Below are 20,988 nucleotides of genomic sequence, written 5' to 3'. Positions count from 1 at the left end.
GCTAAGAACCCCGATATACAAGCTTGAATGAATCTCGCATAATAAAGCACATCAGTATTAACACTTTTAAGATATATTTTAACCCTCACCACTGGGCAAAAATAAAATTTAAACAGCATGAAAAAGGCTTACAAAAAAGCTAAATACTCTTTCATAAAATTAAGTTTTAGATTTGTTTTAAGAATATAACTTTTAGCCTGTACAGTACTTATATACAGACAAAATAAACATTATTTGTGCATGTTTATGTGGTGCAACTTGCATTTTAGCATTTTTAAATAGGAAGGCGTCCCTATTAGCAAATCATAACTCGAAATATCCATTATACGTATGGTGTTCAATAGAGGGCGCCAGTAAACATGACTCACAGCTCGCTCGAGAGAAAAAGCACAACATTAGGTCGGCAGAAATTGTGTACGCCTGCGCCCTTGACATGCTGCGGTCTCGCTATTTTCAAACAGCTGCACTTGAAAGTGTTAGCTGCTGGATGTCAACCAAGCCGACTCGAATAACATGAATTCTTAATATATAAATTCACACAGTAGCCTTCGTGGAGTCCATTTATATGTAAGGATATCAACTGGCCGAGAGCAACCGTACACGTCATGTGTAGCGCGAGCCAAATCACTTGAAGTTCGCTGGACATTATTTCATTTTCTTATTCGGCACACGGAGACTGCTCTAGATAGCTCACGGTTTTTGAGATGATCAATTTCTGCAATGGCGAGGGGTCTGTTTTCACGGGCCTGGTTGTCAAAGACTTCCCACTTTCAGGTAAAAATCCCTTTGCAGATTATAATGCATTATTGTTATGACGATTTACCTCTACTATTATCTCTACCTCCCAGCAAATGCCTGGTGAGAATGAATTTTTGCAGCAGTGTGGTTGACCTTTAAGACTGAGATCATTTTTCTTATCTTCAATCTTTAGGTTTTGTTTTTAACGAGGTAAAAACGTGGTGCAGCTGCTGCTAAAATCTGATTGGAATCTATCAGTTGTTGTAATCGTAGTCACAGTATGTCGCTTTTGCACACCCGATCACAATAGTATGGGTTTCAAAATATGTTTTTGACGTAAGAGACATATGGTGAGGTCATTTTTCTTATTTATCGAAACAATTCGTCCATTTATCCTTGAGAGGACTGAGTTGTCATGGGCTGCTAAGATTAACTCCCTTCACTAGATGCAGTTAAACTGGGTCTGTGGTGCCATGGCAGCCTGCACAACTCCACAACAGGACTAAGGAGCTTAATCAGAAGCCAGGCTTAGAGCAGACATGTGAAATGTTTTATTTCTATATATTTGGCATGTAAAAGGTTGAATCATTGTTTATGATTCATATGTAAACTAGAGGCATGCATATGTACATTTAAATTGGCAAACTAAATATGAAAGCCATTCGTTTACATAACCAAATGGCTTTAAATATGGAATTCAGTAACACTTTATTTGAAGGTGTCCTTGTTACACTTATTACATGTACTTACTAGCCTATTATAAAAACAATTAATTACGCATAAGCCAAAACCTTATCCTAAACCTAACCCTAAGTACATGTATTAATAAATTAATATTACTAAGTACTTAAATGTATAATTACATTCTAACAATGACTCCTTAAAATAGTGTAACCTGGAATTCCTACAATGATGCAAAGATTATGTTATGTGAAAAATATATTAAAACTGATCCAAATATACATGTACATTATAAGATATTAACCATCGAGGTTGATAGGGTTAATTATGAGTTAATTATGAATGTGAGTTCAGAATTAGGACCTTGCACTCAAAAGCTGATCAGTGAGCATTTGTTTGGAATTTGAGATATTATGAAATGTGCTCTATCCAGTTCCAGAATCCTTTTCGAAAGGGACAAACACCATCTAGTTTCTTCAGAGAACATTTTCAGAAACTCAAGGCAAAAAGCACCAAACGCAAATTTTTAATGTAACTAATGAATCACATCACTTGGGGGACAAAGGGCATGCATATAAACAGGTGTAATTATACTAATATATAAATAATTAAAATAAATCACTTGAACAAACCCAAAACTTCAGGCTGCCATGGGACTATATAATGTAGGGACTTTATATGCTTGTATATATGTACTATAATATGTAGGGACTGTCTTAATATTTCAAATGTATTCTAGCAGAGCATTTATTGTATTATGTATTATGATTGTTCATTATATGTAGAGGTAGATTTGTTTTAAAATCAACAGCCATAATATTTCAGTTAAAGTCAAAGTAAACTATTATATATAGTAACATTTTGACAATTTATGTTACAACTAGTTTGTTTACAACAGAAATGTGAGCTAAGAAAGTAAATAGGTTTGTAAATAGGTCATGCTGTCTTTAATTGAAACAGGATTTGAGCTGTTTGACAAATGGACGACATACATGTTTTTCTATTATTAGAAAAGAATGGCCTCATAAAATAAAAAGGCGACTGAAGATTAATTCCAGAAATTAAACCATTTCCCTATTAAAATGTTTATTTCAGTGCTTACAAGAATAATGAATTTTGTACTGCACATGAACTGGAGTGAAATGACGTGAAATGGAGTTTCTCGTAACTCATGACTCTTGGCAGCCACACTTCACAGCTGTAGTAAAACCGAGAAAATGAAAGTGTGTGTGGTCGAGCAAATCACATCAGACGGAATCAGCCACATGATGAATTGACTTGAGCTCAGTGCTGACAGTGCCAGGGCTGGGGCTTCCATGCGGGAACGCTGACTCTAGTCTGGAAAGCTGTTTCAGCAGAATGGTTCATGAAGAACAGGGAGCATGTGGCATCATATTCATCTGGTGTTGATAGGCCGTTGATATTTGGACTTTGAAAAGGTCTCTTTTCTTTCAGTAAGTTACAATTTTACTTCTGTAAATGTAACATGCTTTTGAGCAAAACAGGATATAAAAAAATAAAATGTATGGCAGAACTTGATTTTATCTAATTATGATTGATTAAATGCTGTTAATTACGAGAATGAAATGGTCTGAATTGCAGTTAAATATGGAGGACAAGTTTTAACATTGGCAACAGGTCATATTAACCCTTCAAAGCATTTCAGCATATCCCAATGTTTATAGTAATAATTGACAATTTAAGGCTTTAGAAAGGCTGTACCTGAAGTAGCCTATAGGTCCATTCTGACCAAAGACCATAACGTTCTGTTCATTATTGCAAGTGTGTGCTGCAGTTATGTATGATTGAATTCTGATAGGCTGTCAATGTTTTTATCATTCATCAGCTAAAAAAAAGTTCCAAAAATATAGTTTTTATTGTTGTTGTTAGTTTGGACTGTGCTATTCTTGTAAATTTAATGATTTAAAAACTTTGGTAACACTTTAGTATAGGGTCCAATTCACACTAATAACTAGGTGCTTATTAGCATGTCTATTATTAACATATTGGCTGTTTATTAGTGCTTATAAAGTACATATAATGCATGACATCCATAATCCTACCCAATACCCTAAACTTAACAACTACCTTATAAACTATAAGTAAGCATCAAATAAGGTGTTAATTGAGGCAAAAGTTATAGTTAATGGTTAGTTAATAGTGTGAATTGGACCCTAAAATAAAGTGTGACCAAAACTTTATCTTCATCATTATTGTCCTTGGTGAGAATAGTGGCAAGGCTTTGAGTTGTGGCCCACATGGTCATTTTCCAAATGGGTGTAATTTATTAAATAATAATAATAATAATAATAGTCTTATTTCACTATAATTTTAAACTATATTTAATAAAAAAAAAAATATAATTAAACGTGTGTTTTCATGGCCAATTACATGCAGTTTCTTAATTTTCCCTCTTCCTGTAGGCCCATAACATTACCATATGCTTCTCAAAATAATGATTTGTTTTTCTGTTAGTTACAGTTTGTTAATGACATAATAGTAAAATGCATGCTTTTGGGGAGTTGAATTTGACAATAGCGAAACAAATATCACACAAGATCAATTCTTTGAAAAGTAAATATTGAATATCCCAATTGAAACTAAGTCTTAGCACTGAATCAAAAAACGTCTACAAATGAAGCTACCTGTGGGGGTGTTGGATTTCTGAGCCAAGCATGTAATAAGCATGTTAGCAAAGGTATAGGGTTTGATTTGCTAAATAGATGCGTCCTTTGAGGAAAGAAACACAAATGATGTGCTAGATGCTGTTCGCCACTACAAATTGCAGCTGCACACATCTCTACGGTCCTCAAAGTTTACTGTCCTTTGAACGTGAACTGACAGAGACTCTTGATTATGAAATCTTCTGCAAAGCCCTGTTTCAGACTGAGGTGCTTTACAGTAAACTTTCGTTAGTTAACGTTAGAATGCATTAACTGACATTAACAATGAGCAATATAGTTACAATATGTATTACATTTGTTAATTATGGGTAATAAAAATATGAATGTTCATTGATATTATTTCAGGGACGAAGGTAAACAGATAAAACTTTTAATTTTAATAATGTTTAAGTAAATGTTGAAATGGATGTTAATCAATGCTATAGAAGTATTGCATATTGAAACTTTATGCTGTATTTTGTGTTGGCAATCTGACATGCCGTTTTCATACGCTACACTTTACAGACAAAAGGATTTAAAAAGATAACAAGAACTACATGCAACAGAAAATATAAAAAACTTATTCAAAATATCAACAACAAATAGTAGATAATGACACTACAATAACACTGGTGTGAACTGGGCCTTAAAACAATGCTTAAAACAGTCTAGGTAAAGTCAGAGAAAGTCATTACATTTCAATAAAAGATAATTTATGGTGAATTATCAAATTGGCATAGCTTTTGGGTGACGTCTGCACAGGGACACCAAAGTACTCTGGGGTTTCAATGCTAGCAATTATCTTTACCCTCTTTTTTTAGATCGTCTAAGTATAGGGTGTGGCCCATTTGCTTTGTAAATGTGAGCAGAGATACATGAGCTCAGCATGAAGAGAATCCATTTTAAACATGCTTTACACTGAAATAACAGAAGGGTCTGTCTTAAAGTTTTAGCTCCGAATAGGGCTGTCAGATTGGTTTCTGAAAATGGACCCAGGGCTACATTATGTGTGAAAAAACTTCTCCTGAGATAATTGTTCAGCTCTGAAGCTGCTTGTTAACCAAAGCCGTTTCAGCAGCCAGACATTGGTTTTCTGAACTCTTTTTCACTCTGAATAGTGCTTGCAAAGGTTAATAGGAAACATTATTCATAATACTGTGGAGATTTGGGGTGGACGTAGATTTACACCTCTATACATAGACACAACCCTCATAGTCCTCAGTGACCTATCCATTCCAGAAAACACAGACTAGTGTGATTTGGCAGCAAGGAGCGTAGACTAAAACTATGTCAGTTGAGACATTTGAACTGGAATTTTGGCATTGTTCTCAGTTTATTGCCTCACTTTCTTCTCATCATGATCACATATCTGGATGGAGGTTTTTTTGGAGCTTTTCCTGGACCTCTTCTGTTCTAGTTCATTTGCATATGAATTGAAGCTACAATATGTAGCAGCTTACTTCTCAACCTTTTCAGAAATAGAATAAGTTGTTTTAATTAGGGCTGCTTGATTAATCACATGTGATTGTCATGATGTCTCGACAGTGAAGCCGGTTCTGTGATTAGCAGTAAATGTCCATCACCTGCTTTCAAATGGAGCGGCACTAAATATACAGAGTCGTAGTTCGCTGACAAGCTACGCAATATCGCGTTCATAACCGCATGCGATTCATCTGCGATTATGACGAGGTATTGTGTAGCTTGTCAGCAAACTACAGCTCTGTGTAGTAAGTGGCACTCCATTTGAAAGCAGGTGATGGATATTTAGTAATCAAAGAACCAGCTTTACTGACGAGACACGCATGACAATCGCGGTTTTGTTTTTATCTTGTCATTGCTGTTGACACTGTCAAATATGCAAATAATAACAGTAACCCACGGTTTAGAAATACACAGTGACACATCAGATTATGAATGACCACGATTAATTATTAACTGTAGTTAAAGTATGAACAGTGTGAAATGTACAATAAGATTACCCAGCTCCCATTTACCAGTTTTTTTTATTTATTTCCCAGTGTTAATTATTACTCACCACACCCCCGCCCCCCAAGCATCGACCTGGTTATGTTGGGAAAGAGCTACTAGTTGCAGGGAGTATGGGGTGGGAAAACACAGTACCTGTCAGAACTGGTGCAGCTGCTGCTTCTGAACCACGTACACATACACACTGCAGACGGACTACGTGTGGACCTTGGGCAATGAATATATTTCAACACCCGAGGGCAGAGGAAGAGCTTTAATGACCAATGCATGGCAAAAAAGAAAAAAAAAATATATATATATCTTATATATATATATATAAGTCTTTTATCACAGAACAGTAACAATCTTTCATATTTATTTATTTATTTACAACAAGCAAAAAAACAGTAACTTGTTATTACTTGCACTACTGCCTGTTCATCCAGGAACACTGAATAATCCATTTGCACACTGAAATATTTTCTATGCACTTTACTGTCCATTGCAATAGTGCAATTTTGTTCATATGTTCATAGTTCTGCCTATAGTGTACACTTTTATACAATCCACCTGTATAGTCTGTTCATAGCACACCTATCTGTATATCATGCTAATAGTATTTAAAATCTGTCAATTAATTTCAAAATACTTATCTGTATTGTACATATGTGCGGCAGTGGCTCAGTGGTTCATGTAGGTTGTCTACAAACCGGAAGGTTGGTGGTTCAATCCCCGGCTCCACCTGACCAAGTGCCGAGGTGTCCTTGAGCAAGACACCTAACCCCAGCTGCTCCCGACGAGCTGGATGGCGCCTTGAATGGCAGACACCGCAGTCGGTGTGTGAATGAGTGTGTGAATGGGTGAATGTGAGGCACCTTGTGAAGCGCTTTGGAACGCCATGTGGTCTGTTGTAGACCTTGTATATTCGGTCCTTACTGCTTATTGCACTTCTGGTTAGATGTTAACTGCATTTTGTGCTTTGTACCTTACATGTGCAGTGACAATAAAGTTGAACCTAATCTAATATAGACATTAGTTTAAACTCAACAAATATAAACAATAGAGCTGAAACAACGAATCGATTTAATCGATTAAAATCGATTATTGAAATAGTTGTCAACTAATTTAGTAATCGATTCGTCGTTAAATAAATTTTATTTGCCATAAGCGGCTCATTTCGTGCATATTTCTAATCTGCGGTGACCAAAGTGTGGCAGTAATGAGCCACCGGAGGTTTTACTCAGCCAGTACAGCAGGTGAAGTAGCGAATAGCCAATAGCTGGCCTCGTTTTATGTCACGTGCTTCCCGAACAGCGTCTCTGCAGCATTCAGCGGGAAGTGGGAGTACTTTACTTTGAGCCTTCAAAATGAAGAGTAACCTGTAAACTCTGCACTACTGAACTGTTTAAGGGGCCGTTCACATATCGTGTCTTTTGCGTGCTCAAGTTCGTTATTTCCTATGTAGGCGCGCAGTATGCACTCTCATAATGGAAGCGACGCGGTCGCGACACGCACGCGGTGTGATGCGCCCGTTTTTCCAGGCGCGTCCACACCGCATCCATTTATCCTTTGCTGAAATTTCCGGGTCTTCATGGAGAGGGCACGTCATGGAGAGAGCACGTCATGGTTGCTTAGCAAAGGCAGACGCTTCAGGGGCGCTTCTGCCCGAGCGCTTTGGAAAGGAGAAAGCGGCGCGACTAGCGTTTTCAGGTGCGATATGTGAATGGCCCCTAAGAATTCTATTTGTGCAGATTCTCCAGTACAAGGTTGTTTGCAAATGTTTAGTCGTAAAAGCTGATAACATTGCTTTTTAACAGTTAACATTTAAAGCTTTACAAACATGTTATGTGATCAGTTTGTCGTTTACCAGTTCATAATTCAGACTTGCAGCCTAATTATGACTGAATGAGAGAGGTAAATGTTTGAGTATATTTAAAATGCACTTCTTTTCTAAGTATTCACTGCTCTTTTTCACACAGCAGGTTTTTTGTGTGTCCCAATTTTTTTTTTCTGGACAACCTTCTGATGGATTTTACTTTAAATTGTGAGTTCCATTCAGGTTTCATGCCATTGGCACTTTTTTTTCGAAGGATTGTTTACAATTTCACAGCATAAGCTATAAAGCTTTTTCCCAGTAAATAATAAAATACAATGCACTGCAATTTTATTCTGTTTTATCCTTATACTTCGTGAAAATATGTTCTCAAAGATTCCTTAAGCTTTGTTTGGGATGTTAAACTAATTTAGGAGCTCTAAGGACTGCCATGGTGAAAACAATATTTGAAATCTCCTTGTGAATTTTGCTAGAGTATGGGTCAGTGTTTTGATTGCAGAAGAGTTCTACAAAGGATTACTAACATAATAAAACAACTCCAGGTATATTTTTGATGAGGATATGACAATGCAAAATGGTTAAAATCTCTTAAAAATCTATGCTGAATGATAAAGACCCTTTATTAATAATTTACTTGGGGAAAAAATGGAAAAAACTAAAATATAAGTACATAAACCGATTAATCAATTAATCGTAAAAATAATCGACAGATTAATCGATTATCAAAATAATCGTTAGTTGCAGCCCTAATAAACAATGCATTATTCATGCATTTTACTTCTAGGTTTGTATAATAAGCTGTTCAAGCAAGCGGCAAAACATTTAAACACAATAATTAGCCTACTGTTTTTGTTAAAATATTTAAAATTAAAACACCACAGACAGAAACAGTCTCGTGCATTTTGCATTTAAATCTTTATCACAAGCAATCCCACGGGTCTTAATGAACTTTGTTTTTCTGCTTCCATGAAAGTGAACATATATATTGTTTTCCTTTTCTTATCTAAAAGTGCTCTTTTTCTTGTTTTTAACCTAGCCAAAAACCCATGTGACTGCGTTTCCATGTCAATCCATGTTCATTTTTCCTGCGAACAATCCGCTTTCACTTTAATTCAGCGCCTGCAGCACAGCAAAAATATACTCAGTAATTGCTACACTGCTGCAGACGGCACACAGCTCCTTGAACGCACTGACGGACCGCAACCTCATGCAGCTGGAATCCGTTAGTACACACTGCAGATGGACTATGTGTGAAACAGGTGTTATAACGTAACACCAGAGCACTGCTGTGTGTACCCTCACCACGCCTCGCAGTCGCTGCTTAGAAGTGCAACATTGTAAAGGGTCCATCTGAAACAGTGTCGCGTGGCCGCGACACAGCATAACGTTCGTTCCGAACGTTGAGTAATTAAATACACTGGTGTGGCGGTATATTCAAAATTAACATCGTAACGAAAATAGTTTTCGGTATGAACCAGTTTACCGCCCAGCACTATACTTGGGTTTTAAATTTTCTGACTGCCCCCTGATGATTTTCTGATGAGTCCCCTTCTGATCTTGTAACCCAAGTACTTAGCTTCAGTGAGCCCAAGGTGGCATTTTCTGGGGTTGGCTGTGACGCCAGCCCGTCACAGTTCAACTTACACTGACCAAGCTGTCGAAGGTGTAAACGTCATTCAACTTCTGGAAGTCATTGCACAATCGGGTCATGCCATCGGACTTCGGCACCCTAACGATGGGGCTGTCCCAGGGGCTACGAGATTGCTTGATGACCCCTTAGGGATGCGCCGGTACTAGTATCAGTACTGAACGGTACCCGGGCAAATTAAATTTGGAAGTGATCATCCTTATCCCCTTGAAGTGGGGACTTTGGAGTGAGTAGGGCATGTGCGTGCCATTAAGTAGTCGTTAGGAATGCAAAAGGAGAAATATAATTTCCTCATTATTTTCAGCTGGGATGTTCCCGTGACAGCAGATTCACTGATGGAAATTGACATAAAAACAATATACATTTAATGTTTTAAAAAGTTTTATATATATTTGTTTTTATATATTATATAGCATATTTTAAAAACCTATTTAAATATAAAATTTATGTTTATTTGCAACGGTTATGCTAACAACAGTAAAACAGCGACATCTTCTGACGGACACATGCTGCGCTATCAGGAACATGCCAGCTGAAGATAATGAGTAAATTATGTGGCTCCTTTCGCAAAGTGCATTCCTAACGACTACTTAATGGCAACACATGCCCTGTTCACTCCAAAGTCCCCACTCCAAGGGGAATAGAGATGATCACTTCCATTTGGAATTTGCCCAGGAACCGTTTGGTACCGATACTAGTACTGGCACACCCCTATGACCCCTAACTTCAGCATCTTTTAGACTTTCTTAAGGTAAGCCTCAATATCATCTTGGTCCATCAACTTCAATTGGCACTGACTGGTGCAGTTAACTTCCGTGTCATAATTAACCCTCTTATACCCGCATTCTCCACCATATGTAGCGGGGTGATTGAGGACACAAAAGGCGAAGGTAACGGCAAGAAAATCCCCTGAGGGTGATTTATTTAACAAAGAAGTGCAAATATGGTGCACAGTGAAGGTGCTGTGGTCCTAGTGGCAGCATTGTCTGTGGTCCTCTGTAAAGTGGGTGAATGGCCAGGAGCTCAGTCGGTCTCTGGAAGAAAATGGAGAGAAAACACACATTAGTGGCCATTCACATATCGCGCCTAAAGACTCGTGGAAAACACTAGGCTCGACGCTTTCTCCTTCTTTCCAAAGCGCTCAGGCAGAAGCCCTCCTGAGGCGTCTGCCGTTGCTAAGAAACAATGACGCACTCTCTCCATGAACACGCGGAAATTTCAGTAAAGGATAAACGGATTTGCAGCACACAAAAAAAAAATCGCTTTCAGTAGCTCTGCTACTAAATTTATTTAAAAATGGCAATCCATATACAGCTATGATCAGCTGTTCCTTCATCTTGGCTGAGCTTTCAACGTTGTTACGAGAAAGGATGAAGCTGAATGTTTAGTTCTTGTCACATGACCTGCGGGGCCCTGGCGGCATTCTGAAAAGTTGAGATGTTTTTAACTCGATGCAGTGCGCCTGGAAAAAATGGGAGAGTCGCACTGCGTGCGCATCGCGCATCTTTCCATTATGAGTGCGCATACCGCGGCCTACATTGGAAATAATGAACTTGAGCGTGCAAAAGACGCGATATGTGAACGGTCCCTTAGTCTCTCTTCTTCTGAGTTTGTTACTTGCCATAGCGTGTTTTCTCTCCCAGTTTCAAAGGCTGTGTATAAGAGCTCCAGATGCACTGGCCATCATGCACAGGTGTTAGCGGTCTGTGATTAGTGAGGGAGCGGCATTTCCAGGGCGATGCTGATCTGCCCTCTAGATACTCGCCACAGCCTGCAAACTTTGGAGAATAAACTTGAAGTGCTGTTCCCCATTTTTAAATGGTCACCTTTGGCACATAATGCTACAAAGATTGCTAAAGTTAACAGATTTTACTGACTGACTGACCTAACAATCTCGTTGTAAAAATAACATTATGATGCTGCCATATTTCAGTTTTTACCCCCTGTAAATTGGCTCTGAATCTGAGATGAAAACTGCCATTTTGACCCCCCTCTACAAAAAGTGGTTATTAAAAAAGTAATAATCAATAAATATTCATCCATGATATCTAATATTTTTAGCTTTCATCACTAAACATGCTTATTTTTCTTCATAAAAAAATATTAGCAGAATAAAAAATTTGAACCAGGGACCTGTGGTTGAGTTGACATGGAATGACCCTGTGGTGACACAGGTTGTTTAGTACAAATGGTACCAGACCTACAGGTTGGGAGGTTTGCCAAGTTGTCTGAACTTTATTACATGACATAATTTTGTTTGTTGACTCAATAAATAAGAAAACCGCTTTGTCTGGTATTAAACTGCTGTATCTGGTATTATAGATATCAGAAATATCAAGTCCTGTTGGAAGTACTTTGTCAATGAAACCATTAAAAAAAAAAAAAAACTGCTGCAATTTAATTGAGATAATATACCAAATTTAACAAACTGCTCATGATCTGGTGTTTTTAGCAGCTCAGAATAGCTCAGTTCATTGTAGACAATTCCACACAAACTCTGTCGTTGCATCTGCTCTGAATTTGGGTCACAGAAAATTTGAGCTGACTGATACAGTATATATCATTTTATCAATCTTAATGACTATAAGCAATGCAGGCATACATATGTACAAAACAGATCTGAAATGCCCACATGTACAAAACAGACCCTCCCACCTCTGTAATAAACATAGATGTTAGTCCTGTCCCAATTGGTACATACATTTTTTTTTTTGCAGATGTCAGGTGATAAGAATGAATCAAACTTTTTTTCAAATTTTTGAAAACTAGTCCCGTCTGAATAGGGCTATAAAAACACAAAAAGGAAATGATGCAAGGTCTATATTGTCTGGATTTCCAATCATCATAATGAGAGTTATTTTGAGAGGTTGAATGATATACGAGTCACAAGGAAAATCATTTCAGACAAATTTAATTTGGACTTTCAAAGACTGATGCCGGCAGGAAAACGAACCTGTAATCATGTCTGAAGGAAAACAGTATTTACCTAACACCTGTATTGCAGTTTTGTCCTAGAAGGAGTGACTGGGATTTCTGAGTTATGAAAGGAAAACTATATTTCAGCATTTGTAACTCAAACTTACATTATGTGTCCTCTAGTACTTTGACTCACATTCTTAAAGCTGAAGTGTGTGATAATTTTTGCACCTAGCAGCACCAGACAGAATTGCAAAAGTAATATATATGTCCACAGGTAGCCCTCGTCCCAGACTCTTGGTGGATCAGTGTTGCTGTGTTGGGATAGTAAAACAGAGTAAACGATTTCTCACTTTGGGCCATTCTGTTTCAAATTAACCAAGGTTTGGAATCTTCCCTGGCTTAAAAAGTAAACAAGGTGAACCACATTTGTTTATTTTGACCACTGAAAATGTATACCATTTAACATTCTTGGGAGCCACATTGAGATCACAGTATCTCTGGAAATTAACCATATAGGTACAGAGGTGGGAATTTCTTTTTGACCACCTGCTGATTTTGAAAGTTTGCCCAATTACAAAGAAATGAAGGCTCTGTAATTTTAATGTTAGGATTATTTTAATAGAGACAGATAGAGACAGAATATCAACCAACAAATCCAGGGGGAAAAAATTATATAAAAGGTTAGAAATTGATTTGCATCTCAGTGAGTGAAATAAGTATTTAATCCCCTACCAGCCAGCAATAATGTTGGCTCTAACAGTTTGGTTATGTGCTCATGTGGAACCCATATTAGTCCTGCCACTTTAAGAAGTTACTCCTGATTGTCAGTTTTTTAGGTGTATAAGACTACACAGTCTGTATCTTCCTTTCCAACCTCTACCACCATCATGGGCAAGATCAAAGATCTGTCAAAAGGATATCAGAGACCAGATTGTACATTTGCACAAGGCTGAAATGGGCTACGAGACCATCACCAAGAAGCTTGGTGAGGAGGAGACAACTGTTGGTGTGATTAATTGGAAACACAGAGATACAAAACAACCATCAATCGGCCTTGGTTTGGAGCTCTGTGCAAGACCTTGCCTCATGGGGTAAGGATGATCATGAGAAAGGTGAGGGATCAGCCCTGAACTACACAGATTAGCTTATTAGTGATCTTCAGGCAGTTGGGACAACAGTCGCCAAGCAATTGGTAACACACTATGCTGCAATGGACTGAAATCCTGCACTGCCCACAAGGTCCCCCTGCTCAAGAAAGCCACATGTATGTTGGATGAGATCCTCCTTTCCTCAACCAGAAGATGGGTCATGGACGGGTCTTCAAGGACTACAATGAACACAAAACAAAGGCAACGAAGGAGTGGCTGAATAAGAAGCACATTAAGGTCATCTAGTGGCCTAGCCAGTCTCCTGACCTCAATCCTATAGAAAGTCTGTGGAAGGAGCTGAAACTTAAAGTTGCCAAACAAAAGCCAAGAAACCATAAGGATTTATAGAGAATCTGTAAAGGGGAGTGGACCAAAATACCTCCTGAGATTCGTGCAAAACTGTTAACCACCTAAAAAAAACGTTTTACCTCTCTGCTTGCCAACAAGGGTTTCTGCACCAAATACCAAGTCATGTTTTGCTTGAATCAAATACTTTTTACACTCCCTGAAATGAAAATCAATTTCTAACCTTTATATAATAGTTTTTTCTAGATTTTTGGTTGGTATTCAGTCACTATATGTTAAAATAAACCTACCATAAAAATTACAGACTCTTCATTTCTTTGTAGGGCTACCAAGCCACTTCTGAAGAGAACAGAAACAATATCAAAAGCATCTTACCTGGGCCACAGAGAAAAAGAACTTGGACTGTTGCTCAGTGGTCCAAAGTTATCTTTTCAGATAAAATTAAGTTTTTGCATTTCCTTTGGAAATCAAGGTCTGGAGTCTGGAGGAAGACTGGAGAGTGACAGAATCCAAGCTGCTTGAAGTCCAGTGTGAAGTTTCTGAAGTCAGTGATGATTTGGGGTGTCATGACGTCTCCTGGTGTTGGTCCATTGTGTTTTATCAAGTCCAAAGTCAATGCAGGATATTTTGGAGCACTTTATGTTTCACCTGCTGACAAGCTTTATGGAGATGCTGATTTCCTTTTCAAGCAGGTGTTAGTACCTACCCACAGTGCCAAAATCACTTCCAAGTGGTTTGCAGACCATGATAATACTGTGCTTGATTGGCCAGCCAACATATCTTACCTGAACCCCATATGGAATCTATGGGATATTTTCAAGAGAAAGATGAGAAACAGTCGATGCAACAATACAGGCGAGCTGAAGACTCACCTCAGCAGTGGCACGGGCTGAATGCTTCCATGCAACACCTCACCGAAGCGGTCATTTTAGCTAAAGAAGCCCTAAATAATTTATATGTACTTCATAATTAATTATTATTATTATTTTTTTGTTATTCATGTGCCCTAGTAATATTTAGTCAAAAACATTAACCTTCCTTCCCCCTCAAAACGACTTATCTTCTGGTCATGAGCTATGACGCAAGGGCGGAGCTAGTGACGTGAGGGGTGAACGCTGGGATAAACAATAGGTAAAAAACTGAAGCTGATGCTTCACTTTATAGAAATCAGTGCATTAGAGTACACTACCCTTAATAATTTTAAGGATATTAGGATATTACCACAACATTACTCTTAGGACATCGCAAACTATTTTTTATGAATATGACTTAACCAGATAGACGATGCGCTCAGTCAATCAGGCAGTCTCTCTTGCTCTCTCTCCCTCTCTCAGTGTCTCGCACGCGCTGTTAGGTATGTTTTGTGCTGTTTATCATCCTCGTCATCATCTTCCTCAATAAATAAAAAAAAATCTTCATGCTAGGGTGTCGCCGGTGGATCCAGTGGAGTGAAATCCCCTTACAGCTAACTGCAAACTGGCATTCAGATGTGCTTCCATTTTGTTAGCAACGCCCCAACTTCCAACGATCCAATCAATTCCCGAAGGATGAAATCCAAACATTTCACTTCGATAGATGTCACACAGTAGAGAAGAGAAAATCGCTACTTGACTTGAACTTTTCTGTTTTGCAAGTCTGTTTTTTTTATTGATCTTAGGAAATATGAAAATATTTTGAAATACTGAATGTTTGACTTTCATGAGCTGTAAGCTCTAATCATCAAAATAAAAAAAACATTTGAAATGTTTTACTTTACATGTAATGAATTTAGAAAATATGAAAATTAAAAAAAAATTGTAAGTTACAAAAAATGAACTTTTTACACAACTTTTCACACCTGTGTTTATATAATCTAAAACTTTTTTTTTTTTTTTGCCATGGACCTCGGGTTGAGTTGACACAGACTGACCCATTTAGAGTCTTATTTTAAATGGTTAGTTGACCCAGAAATTTAAATAAAGCAATAAATTACTCACCCTGAAGTCATCCTAGGTGTATATGAAGTTGAAAAAAAAAAACATCTTTAATCTTTCAAACTGTTTGATGCCACTCAGCGAGTGTTGCACTGCATCAGTATTTGAGAAGTTTAATAAAAAGAACATCCATTAAAAAAAAAATAATAATTGTGCTGAGAAAAGCATCTCATGCATCTAAAGTGCAATGGCCTATTTCTAACAAATGTGGTACACCAACCTTTGTTCTTCTTAGTTTACATGGACCTGCATTACATGTAGTACACCTACATGTGTATGTGACCACAGTTAATGTAGCGTAATTTTTAGAGATGTTCCGATACACTTTTTCTCTTCCCGATACCGATACCTGGGCTCAGGGTATCGGCCGATACCGAGTACTGATCCGGTACCTGGGTGTGTATCTGTATATACAGCTGTATATACTACTAGCCCTGTGTAAATTGCTAGAATTATTTTATGGTGTGCCTCAGACTGATCCCTTAATAAAACATGAACAAATACATGGTGAACTACTGTATTCATTACAGGATTTTTATTATCTGACATGAATTTGACAGTATTATTTATCTTCTTAAGCGAAAAAGAACTTCAAATGCAGCCAAAAAATCTAACACCGCAAACTTAAAAAGGTATTTTTGTTTTACAATATAACTGTATAAAAAACTGCAACAAATAAGTCTAGGAATATATTAAAAAGAATTATATATTAATCAGATAATCTCTTTACTATAAAACAAGTAAAAAACAAGCAACCGTCTAGGCATAATTATTATTATTAATAGAGACGTATTATTATTACTACATAGACTAAATCTACTGTAGGCTAGAAGACTCGTGCAGCGGTTAAGCAAAGCTAGCGGTCATAGGTCATAACTAGGTTTTGTCTAAGAAAATGGTATCGGATCGGTATATGAGTTCATGTACTTGCCGATGCCAGAATTTGTTGTGGTATCGGAGATATTTCCGATACTAGTATCGGAATCGGAACAACTCTAGTAATTTTTCATAAGATGTAGCACCCAGCCCCATACCTAACGCAATCTAACCCAAATATAAAAATGGAGCACCTAAAGTGTACCCCAGTATCTGGTCATTTGCGTTTTAAAGTGGATAAAAAGTAAAAAATAATCCCTGGTATCATTTTAACAGATTTAGTGAATAAAAAGAACAACAAAATGACTGTTAGTGTTGGTGTTTATTCTTAACCTGAAGGTTTATAAAGTTTTACAGCATTTGCAAAGTAATTAAATAATACATTTGACTAAGAAATGAATAATTTTATTAGCAATGATGCATTAAACTGAGCAAAAGTGACACTAAAGACTTACAAATTCTTAAATACTTTTACTTTGAAGCTTATATTAAACAATTCTGAATAAATGTATCATGGTTTCTACAAAAGTATTAAGCAGTAGAACAGTTTTCATCATTGATACTAATAAGAAATAGTAATATTTCTTAAAAAAAAATAATAAATCATTTAGTAATAATACAATTATTAATAATACAATTATTATAATTATTTTAAGTGCATGTTGTTATTATTATTATTATTATTATTATTATTGCAAAAGTATTACCATTGGTCCAAAAAGAAAAGTCAACATTGCCATCACAGAAATACATTACATTTTGAAATATATGCAAACAGAAAAAGGTATTTTAAATTGTAATGTTTCACAATATTACTGTGTTTACTGTATTTTTATCATATAAATGCAGCTTTGGTAGGCAGAAGATACTTTTTTTCCCAAAACTTAAAAATCTTATTAACACCCAATCATTTGAATGGTAATATTATTTGCTCTACCTCATGATAGCTGAAACCACATCACAAATAGCCCTTAAAGACAACTTGTCTGTGCTTGCAAAGCTCCTGGTGTTCTTTTCACTTTCACTTCAAACTGCTGTAAAGCTTGATCTGCCCAAAGTAACATGGTAAAGCTTTGGTGACCACATACTTCCATAAAACTTTTTACTTTTTATCCATGACTTTGGGGAAGTCGTGGCCTAATGGTTAGAGGGTTGGACTCCCAATCGAAGGGTTGTGAGATCTAGTCTCGGGCCGGACGGAATTGTGGGTGGGGGGAGTGCATGTACAGTTCTCTCTCCACCTTCAATACCACGACTTAGGTGCCCTTGAGCAAGGCATCGAACCCCCAACTGCCGCAGCCCCGGTCACCGCAGCATAAATGGCTGCCCACTGCTCCGGGTGTGTGTTCACAGTGTGTGTGTGTGTGTGTTCACTGCTCTGTGTGTGTGCATTTCGGATGGGTTAAATGCAGAGCACAAATTCCGAGTATGGGTCACCATACTTGGCTGAATGTCACTTCACTCACTCAAAACTTCATGCAGGTATATTAGTAGTTCAAAAAGCCTTGTGTGCAGAACTAACTGAAACAGTCTAGGCTGTCTGTCATAGGGACTTCATTAAAATGAGTTAATGTAGCGGATGATTATTGACCTTGCTTTAGTTAAGTGTTATCAGATTTTGGCTGTACTCATTTCATGACCCATTGGCTGGTAGTTAGCAAATAAGTGGTTTGTTCACTGTTGATGGTTGTATTTCTTTGGTTATATTGTAGCAGGAGTCTTTTGTTGTTAATTTGCTGTGTGACATGTATTGACATGAATGTTGTTTTAGCCTCTTTTTCTGTTTTAAAATTTGACAGAGTAATAAACTTTAAGTAAACCCTTGACGTCGAGTTCAGTCAGGATTTGTGTTTACTTTAAGCATGTACTTTGTTAAAGTTCACAGACCTGGGCTCATGTTTATTTTCTGCTTCCTTTCCCTCAGGCTCGTCTGTCCTATATTCGAGTAAAGTATCTCTTTCTCACATGGCTTGCTGTGTTTGTGAGCAGCTGGGTTGTGTATGTGCAGTACTCAACTTACTCTGAGCTGTGCAGAGGACGTGAATGCAAGAGCATCATTGTGAGTACCACCCTCTTCGACAGCTCCAGACTATGTAGCCTAATAGATATTGGCCAATATTAAGTATTTAATTGTGTGGTTCATTTCACCTATGTTTACATTAAAATTACCTTTTAGTATCAGCTATTTATGGATTATTTCATATATTCCATGCCAAAGCATGAAAATAATTGTAATTATTGATGCATCCATAATAATAGCACATTGACATTATAGGGAATAGTTCACTTACTCTATAAAGATTAATAAAAAATCTAAAACTCACAAAACTCACCCTCATGTTCTGAAGAAGTTTTTTCCATGAAAGGCAAAAGGACACTTTTGAATCTTAGAATCTTAACAGGTCATACAATAGCTTTGTGAGGAATTCACAAATATTTAAATTGTTATACACCGAAAATCTTCTAAAGCAGAGTTTAGTTCCAGCCCTGATCCAACACGCATACCATGTAGTTTTCAAATAAGCCTGAAGGACTTGCTTAGCTGGATCAGGTGTGTCTAATTAGAGTTGAAGCTAAACTCTGCAGGGCTGTGGCCCTCCAGGAACTTCTATATGAACCAATTATATGTCAATTATTGTAGTATGTTTTACAAGAAAATATATCAGCCTTTCTACTTTATATTTAAATGACTTTTTTTTTTTTTTTTGTGAAATTTACTAGCAATTTTTTTTATTAAACCTTACTGCTTAACATTTGAGTTCTTTGGAAAAAAGCATGTCACATTGGTTTAAAATAACATTAGGGTGAGCAAATGATGGCAATATTAATTTTTGGATCAACTATCCCTTTAAGGCTTAAATAAGAAACAACCATTCATATACTACCTAACCCAACAGCCCCATCTATTGGTAGTGTGCTGGATCTTTATTTTTAAGCCAGTGGTTTTCAACCTGTGGGCCGATTGTATTGCAGGTGGGCCGGCAAATAATAATATTGTTCATATATGTAAAAATGTCTAAGTCATAACATAATAACATAATTTCATATATATAATAAAATATAAATATTAAGCTGTAGGGGTGACCCCGAATAGTCGTTGAATCAATGCTTTGATTTGAGGAGTCTGATTCGACTACCAATCTAACAGTCGAATATTCGCGGGGTGTTATTTATTGTGCCATTCTGATTATATGGGGGAGCTTAAATGTCTGATTTCACATAGAACTACCGGTTTTCTCCCAATAAGTTAATTTACAGCCTATTATGATAAAGCCGTGAATAAGAATCTGAAAAGAAAGAAGCTTCAAATAAATATTTTAAAGTGAGTGAATAAATGCAACCACCCCTATAGATTTATGTGTCACTTTCCATAATCCGTGACCAACAGAGGAGCATCTTGGCAGCAGGGATTTAAAACTTTACCAAGACTCAAACTGACACAGGCACAGACTGGTAGGGTACAAGTGATTTCAAAACATTTCAGCCGGTGTATATATATATCGTGGCTATATTATTTACCTGACATAAGATGCATTTGGTTTTGAGTCAAGCGCTTCATTGTAGTACTACGGTTATATCTCTTCAGCGCACAGCACGAGCAGGTCGAACTAAAATGCAGAATATTAATAACTATGAATGGGACTGTTATATACATAATTTTTATAATGAGAAGACCATTATACTAAAATGCTATGAATGTTAGGAGTTTAGCTGTTGTGTTTCTGCACATTGTTTCGTGAAGATGCGTCCAAAAAAGGAGTTGGCATTCAGAACCCCGCAGATATGTTCATGAGCATTCGGGCCCATTTTGTAAATAGCCTATAAATCTTAATATTAACGCTATGTTGTATAAATAATGAAGCATGTTCTACATGAAATTATGAGTTGAATCCCATTGTTTAAAAACTTGCTATCAAATGCGTCACTCTACTGGTCATCTTCAGTGCGCGCAGCTCAAAACAGAAATGCAGAACATTAACTGCTAACATTTTAGGCTTTAAGTGACATTAAGTGTTAGCTATATGTTCATCAAAACATAAAACATTATTTGAACCCATTTATATCTGCAAGTTGTATAACCCCCAAAGATATGACTCGACTATCAGTCGAAAATCGGCAAGTTTCGAAAATTTTGATTCGACTATGAAAATCCTTAGTCAGAGACACCCCTATTAAACCGTGTTATTTTCTGTTCATTGCCAGTTCATTCAGTAAAGACAGTTAACAATCTAGCTTC

General features: G+C 37.1%; 1 protein-coding gene across 2 annotated transcripts in view; it reads left to right on the top strand.

Annotated features, from left to right (window-relative positions):
* The first annotated feature begins 375 nt into the window (after nucleotides 1-375).
* Nucleotides 376-20,988, top strand: part of dipk1aa (divergent protein kinase domain 1Aa) — a 34,115-nt gene continuing 13,502 nt past the window's right edge. For both annotated transcript variants that reach the window (XM_052548295.1, XM_052548294.1), the window contains exons 1-2: nucleotides 376-774; nucleotides 18,676-18,810. In XM_052548295.1, the coding sequence (XP_052404255.1) occupies nucleotides 721-774; nucleotides 18,676-18,810 (189 nt within the window). In that variant the 5' untranslated portion in view covers nucleotides 376-720. The remainder of the gene's footprint in view (nucleotides 775-18,675; nucleotides 18,811-20,988) is intronic.

The sequence above is a fragment of the Carassius gibelio genome, chromosome B2, assembly GCF_023724105.1.
Source record: "Carassius gibelio isolate Cgi1373 ecotype wild population from Czech Republic chromosome B2, carGib1.2-hapl.c, whole genome shotgun sequence".
Classification (NCBI taxonomy): Eukaryota; Metazoa; Chordata; class Actinopteri; order Cypriniformes; family Cyprinidae; genus Carassius; species Carassius gibelio.
Note: the sequence above shows the minus strand (reverse complement) of the source record. Positions and strands in the feature narration are given on the sequence as shown.